Source organism: Austrofundulus limnaeus, unplaced genomic scaffold (genome assembly GCF_001266775.1).
Source record: "Austrofundulus limnaeus strain Quisiro unplaced genomic scaffold, Austrofundulus_limnaeus-1.0 Scaffold37, whole genome shotgun sequence".
In the NCBI taxonomy this organism is placed as follows: Eukaryota; Metazoa; Chordata; class Actinopteri; order Cyprinodontiformes; family Rivulidae; genus Austrofundulus; species Austrofundulus limnaeus.
Window position 1 is genome coordinate 983,385 of NW_013952439.1, and position 17,535 is coordinate 1,000,919.

A 17,535-nucleotide genomic window follows, 5' to 3' on the forward strand; every position below is an offset into this window, starting at 1 on the left:
AAATCAGTCTCAAAACAAGATCAAAAATACTTTTTGGCTGATATAAGATTTTAAAACATGGTAAGATGACAGTTTTTGCAGTGTAATAGCTCAGAATTTTTAACTATTGTTTAACTTTAGCCTAACTACCTTGTAATTGCTTTGTATTCATACCATAAAAACATATTTCTGTCTTATTAATATCTTTATTCATGTATTTATTTTCTACTGTGTAATGTTTCTATTCTCAAATAATGTGTTCTGTTACTAACAATAACTTCAGCCCTAAAGTCTTGAAATAGCTTGTTTTTATATTGTTCAGTCTAAATTAATAATCAAAACGCTGAAGGGCAACGACACCAAAASAGTCCTCTTGTTGCACCTCTCCATTTAAGTTTCAGAAGATTTATCCCATATGTTTTGAAGTAATCTGGCTGATAAACTCTTGTTTTAGCAGAGGAGTGAATTTAAATTGATGAAATTTGCAACCTGTTTTGTATTATTGCTTCTCATAGTTTTTAGAGTTGACACATTTAAGTGAAGCTCCTGTGAAGTCTGACCTGTGCCTCTGGCCTGGTCCAGGTGGTAGTGCTGGGGTTCTCTCTGATCTGATGCAGCAGCGGTAGCAGCCAGGATAGCGTGAAGCCCGCTGTCTCTGGGAAGCGTGAAGCTGCGAGGTTTCCCTCCTGCGTCTGAGTCGATGCTGGCCCTGAGGGGCAGCGGCAGAGCTCTGTACTGCTCCTGCAGCAGGCTGCGCTGTGCCGGCAGGGTGGACTGCCTGCGGTACTCCATCTCCAGCTGCTCCCTGTCCTCGGGCTGCATGGGATCTTCCACGGGAAACGTCTGCAGGTAGTGCATCCTGGTGTTGCTCTCCATCTGGTCGTGCCACGAGTTCCGGTGGCTGCTCGGCTTCGGCCCGGGCGAGATGCTGTTGTTGCTGCTGCTTTCATGAGGCTCCGAGTGGTACTCCTCATGCGAGGAACGAGACTGGAACGTGTCAGAAGAGGAGAGGTGGCCACGTTTCGGCTCCAAGTAGGGACTTACCTAAAATACAGATTATTGAGGGTAGAAATCAGTAGTTTAATGCACTGGGTGGTATTTGCTGTGTCTTTATTAACCAGCTGTGCAAACTCACTGAAGACGCTCTGGGATACGTGTCATAAGGCGGAGGTGGACTGTCTCGTTTGGGGACTGGGGGCGCCTCTGTGTCCTCATGATCGCTCTCGCTCCAGTAATCTGAAAGGAATCAACAGACTAACGTTATCACTCACAGCTATAAGAAAAAAAAATCGAGCTCTTACWTGGAGAAATATGCATCATGAAACACATTTTACTGTTGGAGCCGGTCAGAAAAGTCAAACTCCCAGTAAGTGTGAGGAGGGGGATACATCTAAGGTGTGAAAACTTCATGCAGAGTCATCTGGAGGTGGTTTGGATCTAAAATAGAAGCTTGCCTGTAAAGGGAAAAAAAACTATCCCCCCTCTTCAAAAAACCTGTGACAAACCGGCGCTCACACACCCACCATGGCAGGGTTTTTACGTAGGCAGAAGGGTTAGCTGTATTACTTCCTGTTCGTTTGTAGGAAGCCAAGGAACATGAAGATATAAAAATAACACAAATACCATTCCGCCTCARCATGAAGGGATGTAAGGAATGTGAAATATATTACTTACTGGCTTGAAAAATCCCATTTACTGAAGTCCCTGCATCACGTCTCATTTCACACAAATTATTGCATCGACACACAATATTTCWTCAGGTTCTTTTTTGAATAAATCACCTAGTTTTTCTGATATTTTTAAAGAAATTATTCTTGTATTTAAATTAACTTGAAAAAAACTGGAAAAGGAAAGCTGTTAATGGAAAAACTCACTGGAACCCAGACTTTACCTGGGTTTAAAGGAGCCTAGGCTAGATTATACCACTGGTACACTACAGGCCAATTTATACCAAACAGGCCAGATTATACCCCACTGATACTGTTGAGTCATTTACACAAGAACRACTTAAGTTTTCAACATTTTCTTGGGGTTCAGTTTGTCAGGTGAGTTGAGTGAGAAAACTAACTGGTTTTCTTTAAACRCTAAACATATTTTTATTACTTCAACCAGAAAAACTTCAATCAGTAAAAATAATAGACTTTCACAAAGATCAAAGATTCCAACCACACTTCTGAGTCGTGTTTAATTACAGTTGTGCTGGGCAGGGATTACAAAATTTCAATCGCAAATGATCTCGAAATATCTTTGAGATTAATCACGATTATTTATTTTTTATTTTTTTTATTAAACATTACTGTACTATGGCTGAATGTGAATGTTTGTTTCAATACACTCCATGTGCGACACAATTTTCTTTTTATTTTCTTATTGCTTATTTCTCATTGGTTGTTTTTTTTCATTGCTGATAACTGGAACCTCAGTATCTATTATTCATTCCTCATTTGGAATGCCATTAAAAGCTCATTGAATTCTTGATTAATCTCATTGTTCTGCACAAAATGTAATTATGACTCAACTATGCGTAGATATTTTTCAGGTAGTGTTTTAGATTAAAAAATGGTGCATTTTCAGAAATGTTAGTCTTACTTTTTACATTTTTTCTGCCACATGCTCACAGCCACGTCTGCAAAACCCTCCTCTGTTTGTTATGATGGTTTTGAATTGAAGTAATATTTCAAGCTCGTTAACTCAATCTAAATAATCTAGGATTAGCTAGTGCTCGCTGCATTAAAAAAGTTCAAAGTTAAACACTGAAAACAACAAAATGATCAGGCTTTTTTCTAATAATCTGTCACATCATTATAAATAATAAACATACATTTACTTGAGCACAGAGTTACAGAGACTCTTAAAAAGATAAAACGTGGGCATTATAAATATCTTCAGWTAAAAATACCACATGTATCATACTTATATAATACACGTGTGTTGGCAGTTTGCTGTATGTTAGCTGTGTGTTAGTAATCATTAAGACAGTGCTGTTTTCTGATGACAAAAATCTTTTATCAGACTCACAACAACCTTTGTTTTTAAGGCCAAAGATCTCAAACATAAAGAGAAAAATCAAACGTTTACATGATGAGGCGTGAGAAAAGACAAAGCCTCATGCATCACTCTCAGAGGAGGGTCTCATCGCTTCGTTATGTCTCACCGCTCAACTTCACCCGCTGCTGACCCTTGACCAATAAAAATACGTTTCTGCAGCTTCTGGAGCAGCTCTGTGACTAATCTCACCTTGATCCTGGTGCATTTGTTCCTGCTCTGAGTAGCCTGCAACTGCCATGCTGAGGCGACTCAGCCACCTGTGGGGGAGAAACACAGTCATGACGCATTCTGGAATAGAAATACAAAAAACGTACTAGTGCATGTGTGTATTTSTCCTTTTGGCCAGTTACTGTACAAAATGACTGTTTCAGGAAGAGCGGGCAGTCAAGAAGGGAAATTCAGCTTGTGGACAATGGGTCTTTAATCGCAGGACTGTGGGGGGTTCCGACAGAGAAACCTCGTAAACTCACCGGGACATGTCATCTACATTTTCCGCAGCAAAGTAGAAGGTCTTTATCTTCGGATGGCAAGCCTTGAAAGCGCTGAAAGAGAGCAGTTTAATTATATGTAAAAAGCACAAAAAGGACAAGTACCAGAGCATACATTAGCATAATGCAGAACTAAGAAATGATTCAGACCGAGACAAAAACAACTTTTTAAAGGTTGAATCTAGCATTTTTTAAARGATTATAAATCCCCTGATGCCCTGCAGGACAAGATTTAAAATAAAGWTTTTAAATGATCTGTGTTAGGAATGACTTTCAGCTACTACCACACTAAAGTTTAGCTCTGTCARCATGACTTTATGACGTTTTTAGACCCCGCTGAAGAAAACGGACGGACAGACAGACATTTTGAATTCAAGTTTACCTGTACAATATGAATATCAAAGTACAAAAAAAAACATTTTGTTGGTTTTATCGAGTGTACTTTGTACTCACTATTTCCTTCTGCATTCAGAGGCACGATCAATCTTGAATTCAGGTAGGCTAACAAAGCCCTCTGCCTTCTCATCCTGACACAAACACAAGCAMAGTTTTATTCAAAGAAGCATAATTTGAGCTTGAACAGTTTTATTTGTTGTAAAAAGCCTCCTGTTCACCTCTTCATTCATGTACCAGTACAGACACGTGTCTTTCAGGATGAACCAGTACTTCTTCCACTTCTGCGAGAAATAGGTTTTAGCATCTTTCTTCTTCCACAGCCAGCCCTGACAGTCGCCCTGTCCCAGGTCCCTGCAGGAGATCCGCCGTTTGCTGATCGACGACATCGGACTTCCAGCTGCGGGTTGGGGGGAGGAGTGAAATTAGGAGGAAACACCACCTGCTCGTGTTCCAGTACCCATGTGCCGATAAACGAGACAGAATAAACATCTTACCTTTTTTTTTCTTCTTAGACCGTGTCAGCAGGGAGGAACGCTCAAACACCTGCAAGTTCCAAAAGAACAGAAAATCAAACAGCGGGCCTTCACGTTCTGACGGCTGCATTTTTCTCCTTGAATGAGGGGACTGACGTGATACAGGGACGTGGAGTCAGAGCTGGATGTGGACAGGGCCACTTCCATCTGGAGGGCCGGGACCAGCGTGTAGTGGGTGGGGCTGCTCCCTCGCTCCGTCTTCCTCCTGTTCTGACTCAGACTGCGGCTCAGGAGGAAGTTCTCTCCGGGGGGTTTGTCTTCACTCACAAAACGCAGCAGGGAATTCTCTGCAGGGAAAGAGGAGAAGCAAACACAGAACTGACCACTCTTTACGTTAATATATACTTTAAAAACTGCTTCTTTATGGTTATGATTTGGAACAAGCTACATTTATTTAAGCTTAGTGTGTTAATACTGATTTAATAAAAAACAGGAAAATGGTGTGAATCCTGATTCAGCATTCACACTACAATTTTTCTGTTTTATTCACTTTTCTGCACGTTTTTTTTGCACTTTAACTACATCTGCACACTTTGTGCTGTTTTAGCTTAAAAAACAACAGCAGCAGAATACGGCTAAAAGCTAAAATTGGCAATACAGTAACTAAAATCTAAAAAACACAAAAAAGTAGCTGAAACCTACAGTTACAAAATCTCTTGGTCTTATTTTAATGATGTCACATCCTTCTGGGAGTGCATATGCTACCAGTCATCTTTATGGAAATACTGGTATGCAAGTCTTTTATAAGTTTTTCCTTTTTTGTTGTGTATTATGTTTGTTTTGTCTCTTTTATGTCATCGTGGACCATGAGTCTATTGAATAAACTAATCTTGCAAAATTGCTGCAAACAGGAATCTGTAGTTAAAATCTAAAATTTGGAAAACTGTAACAAAAAGCTAAAATTTGCAAAACAGTAGCTAAAAGCGAAACAAAGCAGAAGAAGAAGAAGAAGAAGAAGAAAACCCACAGGAAGTCTCCTGAAGGAGATTTCAGAGAACAATTATTTTGAAAGAACTGGAAAAATCTCAATGTATTTCTATGTAAATAAAATTAAATAAAACAGTTTGAAAGTTACAAATAATAAAAGCTATAACACATTATTCTCAATCAAGCCACACATTTTGATATAACTATACTTAGCACAAAAAGTAAAGAAATTAGTGTTTGGTGGATTATTTCTTTGTTGTAACAATGCTTTGTAACAATAAATCCATTGGAAAACCTGTCTACTTCTCTTTTAAATGGTGCCACGTTTGTAAGGAACAGGCATTAGAGGAATGAGCAGTAGAGCTGAGTATGTGAGTTGTGCACATGAAAAAATTGCCAAATCCTCTCTGTCACACAGCTTATTTTGTTATTATTGAAACTTGTTTTGAGCTTCAGGTACTGCCAGGTCCTGCCAATCAGGTGCCCTGTGTAAGATTTATTGTTACAACAAAAAATATTCTACCAAACATACATTTTCTTACTTTTTGTGCCAAATATATAAAACAGGAAACAATGACGGAATAAACTTCCTCTGTTGATTTAGCTGATTTCCACAATATTTAAAGAGCATTAAAAAATAAATCTACTAAGGTGTTGCTAAGCATAAAACTCTCATAACACCTTTGCACTCTTGTCTCCTGTAGATAAAAATAGCTCTGTCTCTTTCTCATTTTTTTTTGAAAAGTCAAAAAGGAGCACTAAGCTTCCCCAGAGGACACAAACACATCACTCAAAGCTATCATGCGTCTGATTTAAAGCTCTACATTTGATACCAGCTTCAACACAATCCAGTAAAATGCAAGCAGTTTGAGAAAAAAATAAATTATACAGTTGCCAAAGCAACAGTGTACTTTTTATATCCAAAACGGACGACAGGCGAGCTGAGAGAGATGCTGAAAGAGGGATGAAGGAGGAAGAGGGAGAAGCGATAAGATTGTGAACATATGGAGGAGAAAGAGGCAGGAGCTGATATCCAGCATGTTATCAGCTCTGACAGGCCAGCTCATGCTTCTTCTTCTTGGCTCGGAGATCTGAGAGGGTGAGGGTATTATGAGCTATCCACCCCCTCACCCCAGCTTCCTGTGTCCTTCTCTGCCTCCCACTTACCTCTCCTGCTCTCCCTCGTCAGCTTCGTCAGGTCCTCGTTGTCTCCCACCCAGTTGTATTCCACTGGCATCGAGACGGGCCTGAGCCTGCCTGGAGAGACGAGGGGCTTTAATGTTATACAGCTGACACACACACACACACACACACACACACACACACACACACACACACACACACACACACACACTACAGATATCTTAAAAACACACACCTCGAATCGATCTGTCACACACTTACAGCAACATCTCTTCAAATGAGGAAGAGGTCCTACCATAAGTGGGAGTGCTCCCTCTGCGGACTGATGACTCCTCCTGGTTCTGGTCGTACTCGTAGCAGTAGAGGATAGAGTCCTCCTCCACCAAGGGAAACCGCCGCCGACATTCCTGGTCCAGGTAGGAGTTTGGTGACTCAGATCCCTCTGCGGCCTGGACATCTGTCTGGCGATCCTCATCCTGCAGATCCCCCTTGTCATCTCTGATAAAGATGTCCAAGTAAAAAAAAAAGGAAAGAAAACTGCTTTATCCTGATAAATCATTAGAAAAATCTATATTGAAAGTGATCTTGGTGACATTTAAGTCTATTTGTTTTTTAAATAGTTCTTGTTTTTGTGTTTTGCGTCTTTGTGAAGAACGTGAAGCTGCAGACGGAGCTGCTACACTGCAAAAAATGTCCACTTAACCAAGTTTTAAAATCTTATATCAGCCAAAAAGTCTTTTTGACCTTGTTTTGAGACTGATTTACTAAACAAGAACTGATCGTGTACGAATAATAATCTTGTTTTCAGAATGTGTAAGATTTTCTGCCAACGGAGTAAGAAAATTTTACTTGGTAAGATTCTTGAAATAACAAAAAATTGAGTCAAATCAAGTATTTCAAGAATCTTACCAAGTAAATTTTTCTTACTCTATTGGCAGTAATTTTTGACTTAATTTGAGTCAAATTTTCAGACTAACAAGACAAATAATCTTACACATTCTGAAAACAAGATTAATATTCTTACACAATCAGTTGTTGTTTAGTAAATCAGTCTCAAAACAAGATCAAAAAGACTTTTTGGCTGGATATAAGATTTTAAAACTTGGTAAGATGGACAGTTTTTGCAGTGTAATGTCTCCATAAAGGACACAGATAAGACAGGAACCCACACGGCGGTGTTCAGCTCCAAAGCAAATTATCTGTAATATTTGGTGAAGCCAGCTCTGCGTGTGAACTCCCAAGCGTGCGCATTGTGTTCACCTGGGGGTGTAAGGCTCTGCTGGAGGAGGCGGGATGAAGAGATCCTGCAGGGCGCAGCTACTCCTCCTGGATGGTGTGCTTAAAGTGCTGGTGGGCGTAGCGACGCTGCTGCTGGGGCTCTGAGGGAAGACGGGCTGCGCGTGAGTGCGTTTGTGTGTTTTAACAAGCAAAACACACAGGGTGAGAAAGAGACACGGATGGACAGAAAGAGAGAGAGAAAGACACGGTTTCAGGTGATGACACAAAGAAAATCTGGACGTCACAACAGAACAGACTGAGATTTGTTTTGATCGGACAGAGAAGGTGCTCTGAAACAAACAGGCTGATAAATCCAGTACTTATGTGCACATTATTTATCTTTTTAATTAACTCTGAACTGTAGCTTTACTTCCACAAGACACGAGACGACGAATCAGTGATTACATCATCATCATAATCCCTCCCACAAAACTCTCAATGTAGCACACAGCTGAGCATTTAAACAACAACAACAGGAAAAATTGAGTCTTTTTTCACTTGATTCATGAGGTGTTTGAAGCGAGGCTCGTGTTGTTGGATTAGTTTGGAAAGAAGTCGCGAACGTCTTGATAATTTAACTACCAGCTTCTGGAACCTGACCATTTTCAGCAAAATGGCATGCAGTAGGATGCACTGCTCTAATTAAACAAACACGCCCACAAAGTTCTGACCAATCACACTGCAACAACAGTGAGTCTGAGCCGAAACAAGACCAAAGTGGATAGCTGCCATTTTAAGTCCAGTCGTGGACATTTTAAACTTTTCCACGTTTTTGTGACTGCTTAAAATTTGTTGCGCTTGCAGCACTTGTAGTAAAATGTAACTATGTGATGAGCATGTTATGCAAAACTGACAGTAAAAATTAAAACAGTGTTAGCATTAACGGCTATTAAAAAAGGTTTGAGTTGTTTTAAGAGAGAAATGATCCATTTTCTTCTCGGTCTTGCTTTGAGAAACACATCCAATTGAGGTCATTCAGAGAGCTATCTGCAACAGATTAGATACTATTTGTTCATAATCTTTTTATAAAACCCCACTTCAAAAGATCTGAACCATTCCATTTACATAAATATTGTGGGTTTTGTGCAACATAATCAGCAATTTATACACACTGCCAGTTCTTTAAAAAATCCTAGAAGGTTTTTACAAAAAAAAAAAATCTTTTTTTTTAAATTAGATTCTTTAATTTAATCAAATTTTAAATAAAAGTTTCTGGTTTCCACTCGTGTCCCTAAAATGTCAGCTGAACAGAAAATTCGGTTTTAGTGGAGAAGATGAGGGGAAAGGAGGTGAGCACGACCGTGCTTCAGGGCCTCAGGGGGGAGAAAGCTTTTTCTGTGGAATGGGACTCAAAGAAAGCCTGGGCTACTTTCGTGCTCGTTCCTCTCTTTCCCGCTCATTCTGGTCCTGGCACACTGTCTGAATAATGGTGCTGGTTTGGCTGAAGTAGGACAACAGATGCTACTTAGAGCTGAAATGTTAACATCTAAATCAGTCATGCTGGAACCTTCAACCAATTAGTCACAAAGATAAATTTAGCTTCTATAATCTGTTTAATTAAAAATTTGAGATTGATAAAAATAGACTTATGAGTTATATTAGAATATAACAACACTTACTGTTGCCATTAAAACCATAAACATAGCTTTTGAACATTTTAACACAATATTGTATTCTAATCCTGTTTATTTTAGCATAATCCAGCATGTGTGTGTTTAAAGTTGGAGTCTTTCCAAGTCCTCTTTCCAATACAAAGACAGCGGCCCAGAAAGAAAAACACAAACAACAGAAATCTCCATGCATGAAGAGAAAGACTGGAAGCAGTCATGTTACCTGCAGAGCTAATGGTTTCCATCTCATGTTTTTGAGCAGAGCAGGAGTTGATGTGAGCGTGCTCTGTGGGCGCTTCTTCAGCGTTAAGGTGACACCTGCAGGGTCCCCACGCAACAGATTCACCAGGTTTTTAAGCTGCCAGCCCACCTAACAAACAAGGATAGCACAAGTTTATTTACCAAAACAGAGGCTTTTTTTTTTATTTCAGTAAAAATACTGTACATGCAAATATACAACAGAATAACCAGGAATGATACAGGCGAACGCAACACGTTTTCATAAATGATTATAACAACGGTTAAATTTAAATTTTTAATGTGGCTCTGTGGAAAGGTTATAAACAATTACACCCTATTAGCAGTCCAAATGTTTCCCCTGGATTACAGACATTGGCAGGGTGCTACTATACATCATAGTCACTTATCCTGTCATTACTCAAGTAGCACACATTAATTTTTAATTTGTTAATTTTCGTAGACAGCGTGGGACACACTCCTTGGATAAACGTAGGGAAACACTGAGATAGTTTTCTCAGTTTGTATATGTTTTTCCTCCATCCACACATTCAATCAAAAACACTGAAACATCCATGATTTGCCACTATGTTCACGTTAATAAAATACCCAAATACAGAGAAAGAACTAAGCTTGGCTAGAGTATTTTTCTTCAGAGTTTGCAATTACCTCTCAGTTGATAATTATTTCAGTTGATGATTATTTCAGTCCACAATCAAAGTTTATTGATGATTAGGATTAAGCCAGACAGACGCACATTAAACAATAAGGATAGCTTGATTGTTCGGCCTAAACTCGCTTGTGTTTGAAATGAGTCCCTGAATTCTTCACCGTCATTGCGACATGCATTTTTTGGACATTTTCCACATGTTTGTATTGTGTTAGTGAAGGAATTCTGTGCAATTAAAATAGGTTTGAACCAAATTCTAATAATAGTTGGCACAAAAAAACAAAATAAAAATGCTGCCCGGACGAACTGTCGGCCGCTGAACCAAATATGCCAGCCTCAGTTTGGGAAGAAAAGTCTTCACCTGCGTGGATGACTGCACTGCATTTTTATTTATTTATTTGTTTGCATCGTGCGTGTGTGTGTGTGTGTGTGTGTGTGTGTGTGTGTGTGTGTGTGTGTGTGTGTGNGTGTGTGTGTGTGTGTGTGTGTGTGTGTGTGTGTGTGTGTGTGTGTGTGCTCCCTGCAGCCGGAGGAACTGGGTGTTTTTCAGGCTCTGACCTGGCCTTCACTGTGTTCTTCTAAAAGTAATTTTTCATCTTGACAACCACCTTCTAGATATCCATCACAGAAAGTGCACAAAGACAGACTGACTGAAGCTGGACGGATCTCTGTCCTGTTCTATACCTTAAAAAAGGACTGCTCTCTCTTGAGTGAAAAATGTGCAGAACATAAATCCACATCAGTATTTCTTCCTTATTTTGAATTTGGGCTAACCTGAACAAATCTGATCCATATTCAGTTTCTTTAAAGTTTCCTCATATCTGCCGAAGTCTTGAGAAAAATCAAGGCCACATCCGTTTGTTCCTAACTCTCTGCCACAATAAATTAAAAGTATAAGCTGTGTTTATGTTGTTGTGGCAGTCACTCTCAGTGACAATGCAGTTTTGCATCATCAGACGTGTCAAACGTGTTTACAGACAGTATCGCCTGGATAAACTGTCAAACTCACTTCGGCTGCAGCTCAATCAGTGTCAGCCACATCAGGACATTTTTCCTCGCCAACATCTGCCTGAGAAAAGCGTGTCCCGGTTCTGCATCGGTCGTTAATACCAGGCTGTAAAAGCAACACCATAATCCAGATGTTTCACTTTCCGTTTGGTTTAACTTTGAGGAATCAGCAGCCGATAAAAGCCTGAAAGTGCTGGTTTAATTTAAATCCAAAATCTTGAGCTTCATTCACATATTTCAGCATTAAAATAGCTGCAGTATTTATATAAAACTTGTTTGGACACTTCTGTTGGTTCCCAATAAGGAGTTAGGAACTGACGCCTCTCTCTTCTCACTTTAGGAAGTTTTTAATCTCTGTACCCTTCAATAACACCAAAAAGTCCTGACACCCAAATCAACGCTGTTTTTCAACCTCTCAGTGAGAAAAATAAAAGCTCCATTCAGTGAATGAGTTGACTGACTGAAATGTGCAGCTGTATAATTATCAGACATCTTGCTGCTGCAAACATAGGCAGCAATTATTTTTAACAATAGGAGCTATATCTGAATTCTGTACGACAGGAGGGTTTTTTTCCCCTTTTTGTTTTTTCACATGAACTGAGAAGTACACACTTCAACAGCCACTTTCTGCAGATGTGTCTCTGTGGCAAAAAAAAAAAAAAAACCATGAAAGGATAATAAAATGTTTCCCAGCAGATAAATAGATGCATCATTGCAGAAAAAGCACAACTTTTGACATTGGCTCATTTTATTAGATCTGCAGGTCCTAACAGTGAAGGGAACCCAGTATTAAAGTACTTCAGCTTTCACTTTACAAAAAAGGGACGCATAGTCTAGAAGATTCATCTGATCGCAATAACTGTGTACAATATGGTCATGGCAAAAAATAACTACTTAAATCATGGACTTTAACATTTCAAGAGCCATGCATTCACAGTTTGAAAATCATTTAATGTAGTCAGTGAGATGGACTTTAAAGCCAGTGTCTTGAGTTGGTGATTCCAGATTGTGAGAATATACAGCAGTCACATTTTCAGCTGCAGTCTCGCTGAATTCTGAGGATTTGCAACCAAGCAGAATATGGACAGTTTTATGTATTAATTTTATATTGCACCCTGCTTAACCTTTGCTTTATTGTGTTTTGCAGGTACACATTTTGTAAGTGGTCTCATTGTTATGTAAAATCATCAGTGTACGCTGCTAATAGCGAGCGAGGTACATTAAACTGTCCAAATTACCCTGGAACTGACAAATTAACAAGATTATTTTATTTTATTTTTTTATAGCCAGTGCAAAACCTGCAAAAATTGTATAATGTATTTTCATTCGGATTATCATGCCCTTATAGAAATATAATAAACAACATACACATACAGATTAACACTACACACACGCCTGTTCTTCTATCTTCATGGGGATTAAACTGATTTCCTTTCATCTACCAGTTATTTTTGTAACACAACCCTGACTTCTTACCCTAAACCTAACCTAAACTCAATTCACACCTTAGTCCTAACCCACCATGGTATTTCACTCAATGAGGACTGAGCTTTTGTCCCCATAAACAACAGTGGGTTCTCACCAGACTGTGTACTAGAGAAATGGTCTAAAATCATCCTAACCAAGTAACAAAACACACACAGAGTGAGAGATGTGTGGATCAGAACAGCTGCATGAAATTTAAACAGATATTTGCATTGGGATTCTACAAAAAAACAAGTGAGAACAATTGTAGAAAGAATTCATTATGCAAATTGAGAGAGCAAACTCAAAAAAATCAAACAAGGCAGCAAGAAATAAACATGATCGTACCACCGTCTGATGGTTGACCTGAATGACCTCATCTCCAGCGTGGATTTTCTTACAGCGATCAGCCAGGGACTGATGGACAAACAGAGATCATTGTTACTATTTATAGCTTCACGGTACACCAGAGCATTTATTCAAACCTTCTCCAGCAAAAAGTATCTAAAAGCTGCTGAAATCTTTGCAGAATAAAACAGAAATAGCTCTGAACTATATTAAGTCTCCTTTTTCCTCACAGAAACATGTAAAATATGTATAAACCCAAATATTTATCTTCTGCCTGGTCAATAACTGCTCAGTATTAATTAAACCGATTTTTTAAGCTCAACCCTAGGTTTACCACATTTGTAACAACAAAAATGAATCACAACAAATCCTGCATCCATTTTAGTCATAGTTGCACCGATCAGCCTGCAGCTATGGCGTGCTTTCAAAACAGATTCAGGAGAGGGTGCTTCAGAGAGGAAGGGGTTAAGTGGAACACTCCAATCTGCAAATTAAGCCACGTGTGAACGAGCAGTGATGATGTGAACGAAAATGAAAACAAAGAGGCTTTTACTTACTCCCTCAGTGGTCCCCGTGATGACATGCAAACCATCATATGTTGATTTGATGTACATGCCCTGAGGGAATATCACAATAAAGTAAGGCAAACCAAATATTACTATAATAATAAAACAATACAGAATACAAATATTGCAAACCAACACAGACTACAGACCTGGGTATGCATTAATCTGCTTGAAGTGCAACATGGAAAAATTTAAGATTTATGTCTTCTTTCTTATTAAAGATCAAGTTTGCCTTAATTTGTTAACTGACTGCACATTAGCTGTAAAACATCCCAAATGCCCAGTCAGAATTTACTGTGCATCATAAAGATGGTCTCGCTCAAGGCCGCTTTCAAGCAGATTAAATCCAACATGGAGGATCGTTGACCTGCAAATACAGATGCTAAAACTCCAAAACAACTTTCATTAATGAGGAATTTAAAGCACTTAAACACACGGGATGCCAGTCTTTAAGATGAGTGGAGAAGTTGTTTTTTTAAGGGCACTTGGTTCAGAGTTGTGTTCAGGGTTCACTGAATAGACGGGAGGATGTCCAACCCAGGCATTTGTGTGTGTGAGGAGGAGGAGGAGGAGGAGGAGGAGGAGGGAGGGGCTTTTTATTGTGGCCCCGAGCAGGAAGCTTGTGTCTGAGTGTAGGTCAACGCAAAAGAGAGAGTTCAGGGTACACAGTGAAAGAAGCAATTCTTCAGTGGCATTTAGAAATGACATCTAAAAGGTGCATGTGTGTTTGCTCGTCGTTGCTTCGCAGTTTACACACTGTACATATTTCAGTTCACTCTGGTCAGAATCTTCTGGTTTTAATCTGTTTTATCAGCTAACTCATGTAAAGGAACAGCTACATTAAGCTATATTAAAGTCTGAACAGGACAGCAGGATCAACCTCAATATTTTATCTGGTAGTTTTCTTCTTTTAAAACAGTATTTTAAACCCTCCATTCATATTTTAGGAAACAAATTATTTCCAAGTAAAATTTGAATCTGTTTTTTAAAGCATCTCCCTCTAAAAATGGTGTCATATCCTGGTCCTTTAGCGCCACTATCCTGCATGTTTTAGAGGTTTCTCTGCTCCAACACACCTGATTTAAATGATGGTGATTAACAGGCTTCTGAGGAACTTGGAAAGGTCATTTAACCACTGAACCAGGTGTGTTGTCAGTCACTGGACTGACTCCAGAATCTGGACCCTGGCAAGCACATCAGTGAGCTCTACACTGAAAAATACACTTTTAAAAACAATCTGTAGCTCCTAGACTCAAATTCTCAGTAAAACCTGAGTGTCTTTAGCAGAAAATATTTTAAAAATACAATTAAATGATATAATTAAAATGTTCACACTTACTTTTAAATCATTATATTATAACTGGGAAAGATAAATTCTAAAGCTTAGCCTTGATGATGTATCATCTAACCCTTGTTTTATTTAAAAATAATGTCTTATTATAGTTATAACCAACCTAACTGTCAAACTCTGACATTTTACAATTAATTACTGAACTTTAGGAGTAAGAACCGATGACTAAGAACACCATTATAATTTGATTTTACAAGTTTATCAGTGTTGTTTTGCACTTTATTAACTGAAATTAGCATTTTCTTCTAGAATTTTGTAGTCAAGATGTTTATGAAATTCACACAAATGAAAAACTACTCCGTTGAACTTCTTTAATGACTTACGATACATTTATTATTTCTGCACACTTCACTGTGTATGTCTGTGTGATGAGCCTTACCAAGCCTTCAGTGGATTTGATGTTGGCGAGTGTCACGACCTCCAGATGTGCAGACTGCGACACGGATGGATCAGAGGACAGAGAGATAATCTGCTCGCACACTTCGGACAGAGTTTTACACTGATGGGGAAACATCGGAGGTAATTTAGTTGTTTTTTTTTTAAATTGTGCACTTTTTTAATTTTAATTTTAATCCAGGCGCACAAAGTTCGAAACTCACCACATTCAGGATCTTGTTCTCAGTTTCATACACGGAGCAGTCCTGAGGAGCATACAGAGAACCATGTTACCTCTGGAGAATTAGTCTAAATGGAGTTATTACTGGCATTTCTGCTGTAGGTGGATTTAAGCAGAAAACGAGCAGCTTGGCACCTACAGTATAACCCCCAACACTCCCACACAGGCACGCACAAACACAAAACAAATGAGTCACCACTGCGGAGGATTGCCTCTCTCTCTATCTGCAAGTCTTCCACTTTTTTAGCCTTCAGGTCCATCTGATTTCCCTTCACTCCCCACTTCATTTTCTCAGATTTTTTTTTATTATTCTCAAAACTTCAGATGAACATTACCCTCCTCAGACGCAGGTATCACTCCTTTCATTACTAATTCTATCAAACACAACTGACCGTCGACATTGAAGCAAAAATGGTGAAACCAACGTCTAACTCACGATGAACTACCTGATGGGATATTTTTACACTTGTTACAAATTTTCCCTATGAAGTGATTGTAAAACATAAAAGAAAGTGTCCATGTAGGTAAAAGGATAATACAAATAATTTGAGGTGGTCATCTGTTTAAATGTTACAAATAATGAATATCTTACCTGTTGCAGACAGCAAATTTTCTCAGAATGAAGAAAAAACCAGCATTAACCTGCTTGATGAGCTAACAGCTATAAGCTAAACCAGGGGTGGGCAATCCTGGTCCTCGAGTGCTGCAACCCTGCGTGTTTTACTTGTTTCTCTGCTCCATTCATTGAATTATCTTGTCCAAGTTCTTCAGAAGCCTGATAATCACCCATTCATTCAAATCAGGTGCGTTGGAGCAGAGGAACAAGTTAAACATGCAGGACTGCGGCCCTCGAGGACCAGGACTGCCCGCCCCTGAGCTTAACCAAGACCAAAGTGAATTTCTGCCATAACGCACACACGTGCACACACATCAACTAAAATTATTGCAAACGTTTTAATCAAAACACTTTATCTACTTTCTCCAAAGACCACTTTGATGTAATGAGTTACATGCACATACACATACACACATGCATATACATATATGCACCCACACAGTATGTATTCTGAGATGAAAATCTATGAAAACAAGTAAATAAACAGCACTTAGTATCTTCCAATTTTCACCTTATTACACTGAGTTATGTAAAAGTACTAAACATATGAAAGGATTTTAGATTCTTTGCTTTACTCTTATCATGAAGAGGATGTTTTGGGTCAGATTTCTGGTTTTGTGTCTCTGATGGTAAATGTTAAAGGCCCCGGGCTTGGGGTGTGCATCACGATCCGACTCTACAGTTTATTTACCTGCTGCACGATCGTCGTGAGCTCAAGACACAGCTGGATCACGTTGTTTCTGGTCACCGAGTAATCAGCCACTGCAGCAAAAGGAGACCTGAAAAAAAAGGAGCACCTGGAATGAACCATAAGACTGCTCTTCCTTTCAACACTCAATCACTGCTAAATTTCTGACGGCCAAATTTCCGTGCAAACAGCAATGCTTTTAGGAAGGAGGCAAATCATTTCTTTCTGTTAACAAAAACTATGCTCACATTGCTTGTATGTGTTGTTGTATTTGTGTTCATATTAATGTTCTAAAAAGCAGAAAAGGGCTTTTTACATTTCCTCTGCATTTAATTTGTCAACAATTATACATTATAAAAAGCATGAAAGGGAAAAAAGAACAGATTATGAATTTTAATTAAAACGAAAGCTTCAAATTATGTCTGCCTTCCAGGGAAAAGCAATGGTAAATCACTCTGTTACTTCTGTTGAGTGTTGTCAGCTTTGAACTTTCAAATTCATCAAACACACACACACACACACACACACACACACACACACACACACACACACACACACACACACACACA

General features: G+C 39.0%; 1 protein-coding gene across 1 annotated transcript in view; it reads right to left on the reverse strand.

The window, feature by feature from the left end:
• Positions 1-17,057, reverse strand: part of LOC106516380 (connector enhancer of kinase suppressor of ras 2) — a gene marked incomplete at its 5' end in the record, with an annotated part of 22,853 nt that extends 5,796 nt beyond the window's left edge. The window contains 17 exon segments of the mRNA XM_014006706.1: positions 540-1,023; positions 1,115-1,215; positions 3,217-3,284; positions 3,498-3,569; positions 3,969-4,042; positions 4,130-4,308; positions 4,406-4,454; positions 4,541-4,731; positions 6,539-6,628; positions 6,810-7,012; positions 7,775-7,908; positions 9,626-9,772; positions 13,130-13,198; positions 13,687-13,746; positions 15,426-15,545; positions 15,646-15,687; positions 16,970-17,057. Of these exon segments, the coding sequence (XP_013862160.1) occupies positions 540-1,023; positions 1,115-1,215; positions 3,217-3,284; positions 3,498-3,569; positions 3,969-4,042; positions 4,130-4,308; positions 4,406-4,454; positions 4,541-4,731; positions 6,539-6,628; positions 6,810-7,012; positions 7,775-7,908; positions 9,626-9,772; positions 13,130-13,198; positions 13,687-13,746; positions 15,426-15,545; positions 15,646-15,687; positions 16,970-17,057 (2,171 nt within the window).
• Between the last annotated feature and the right edge of the window lie 478 nt (positions 17,058-17,535).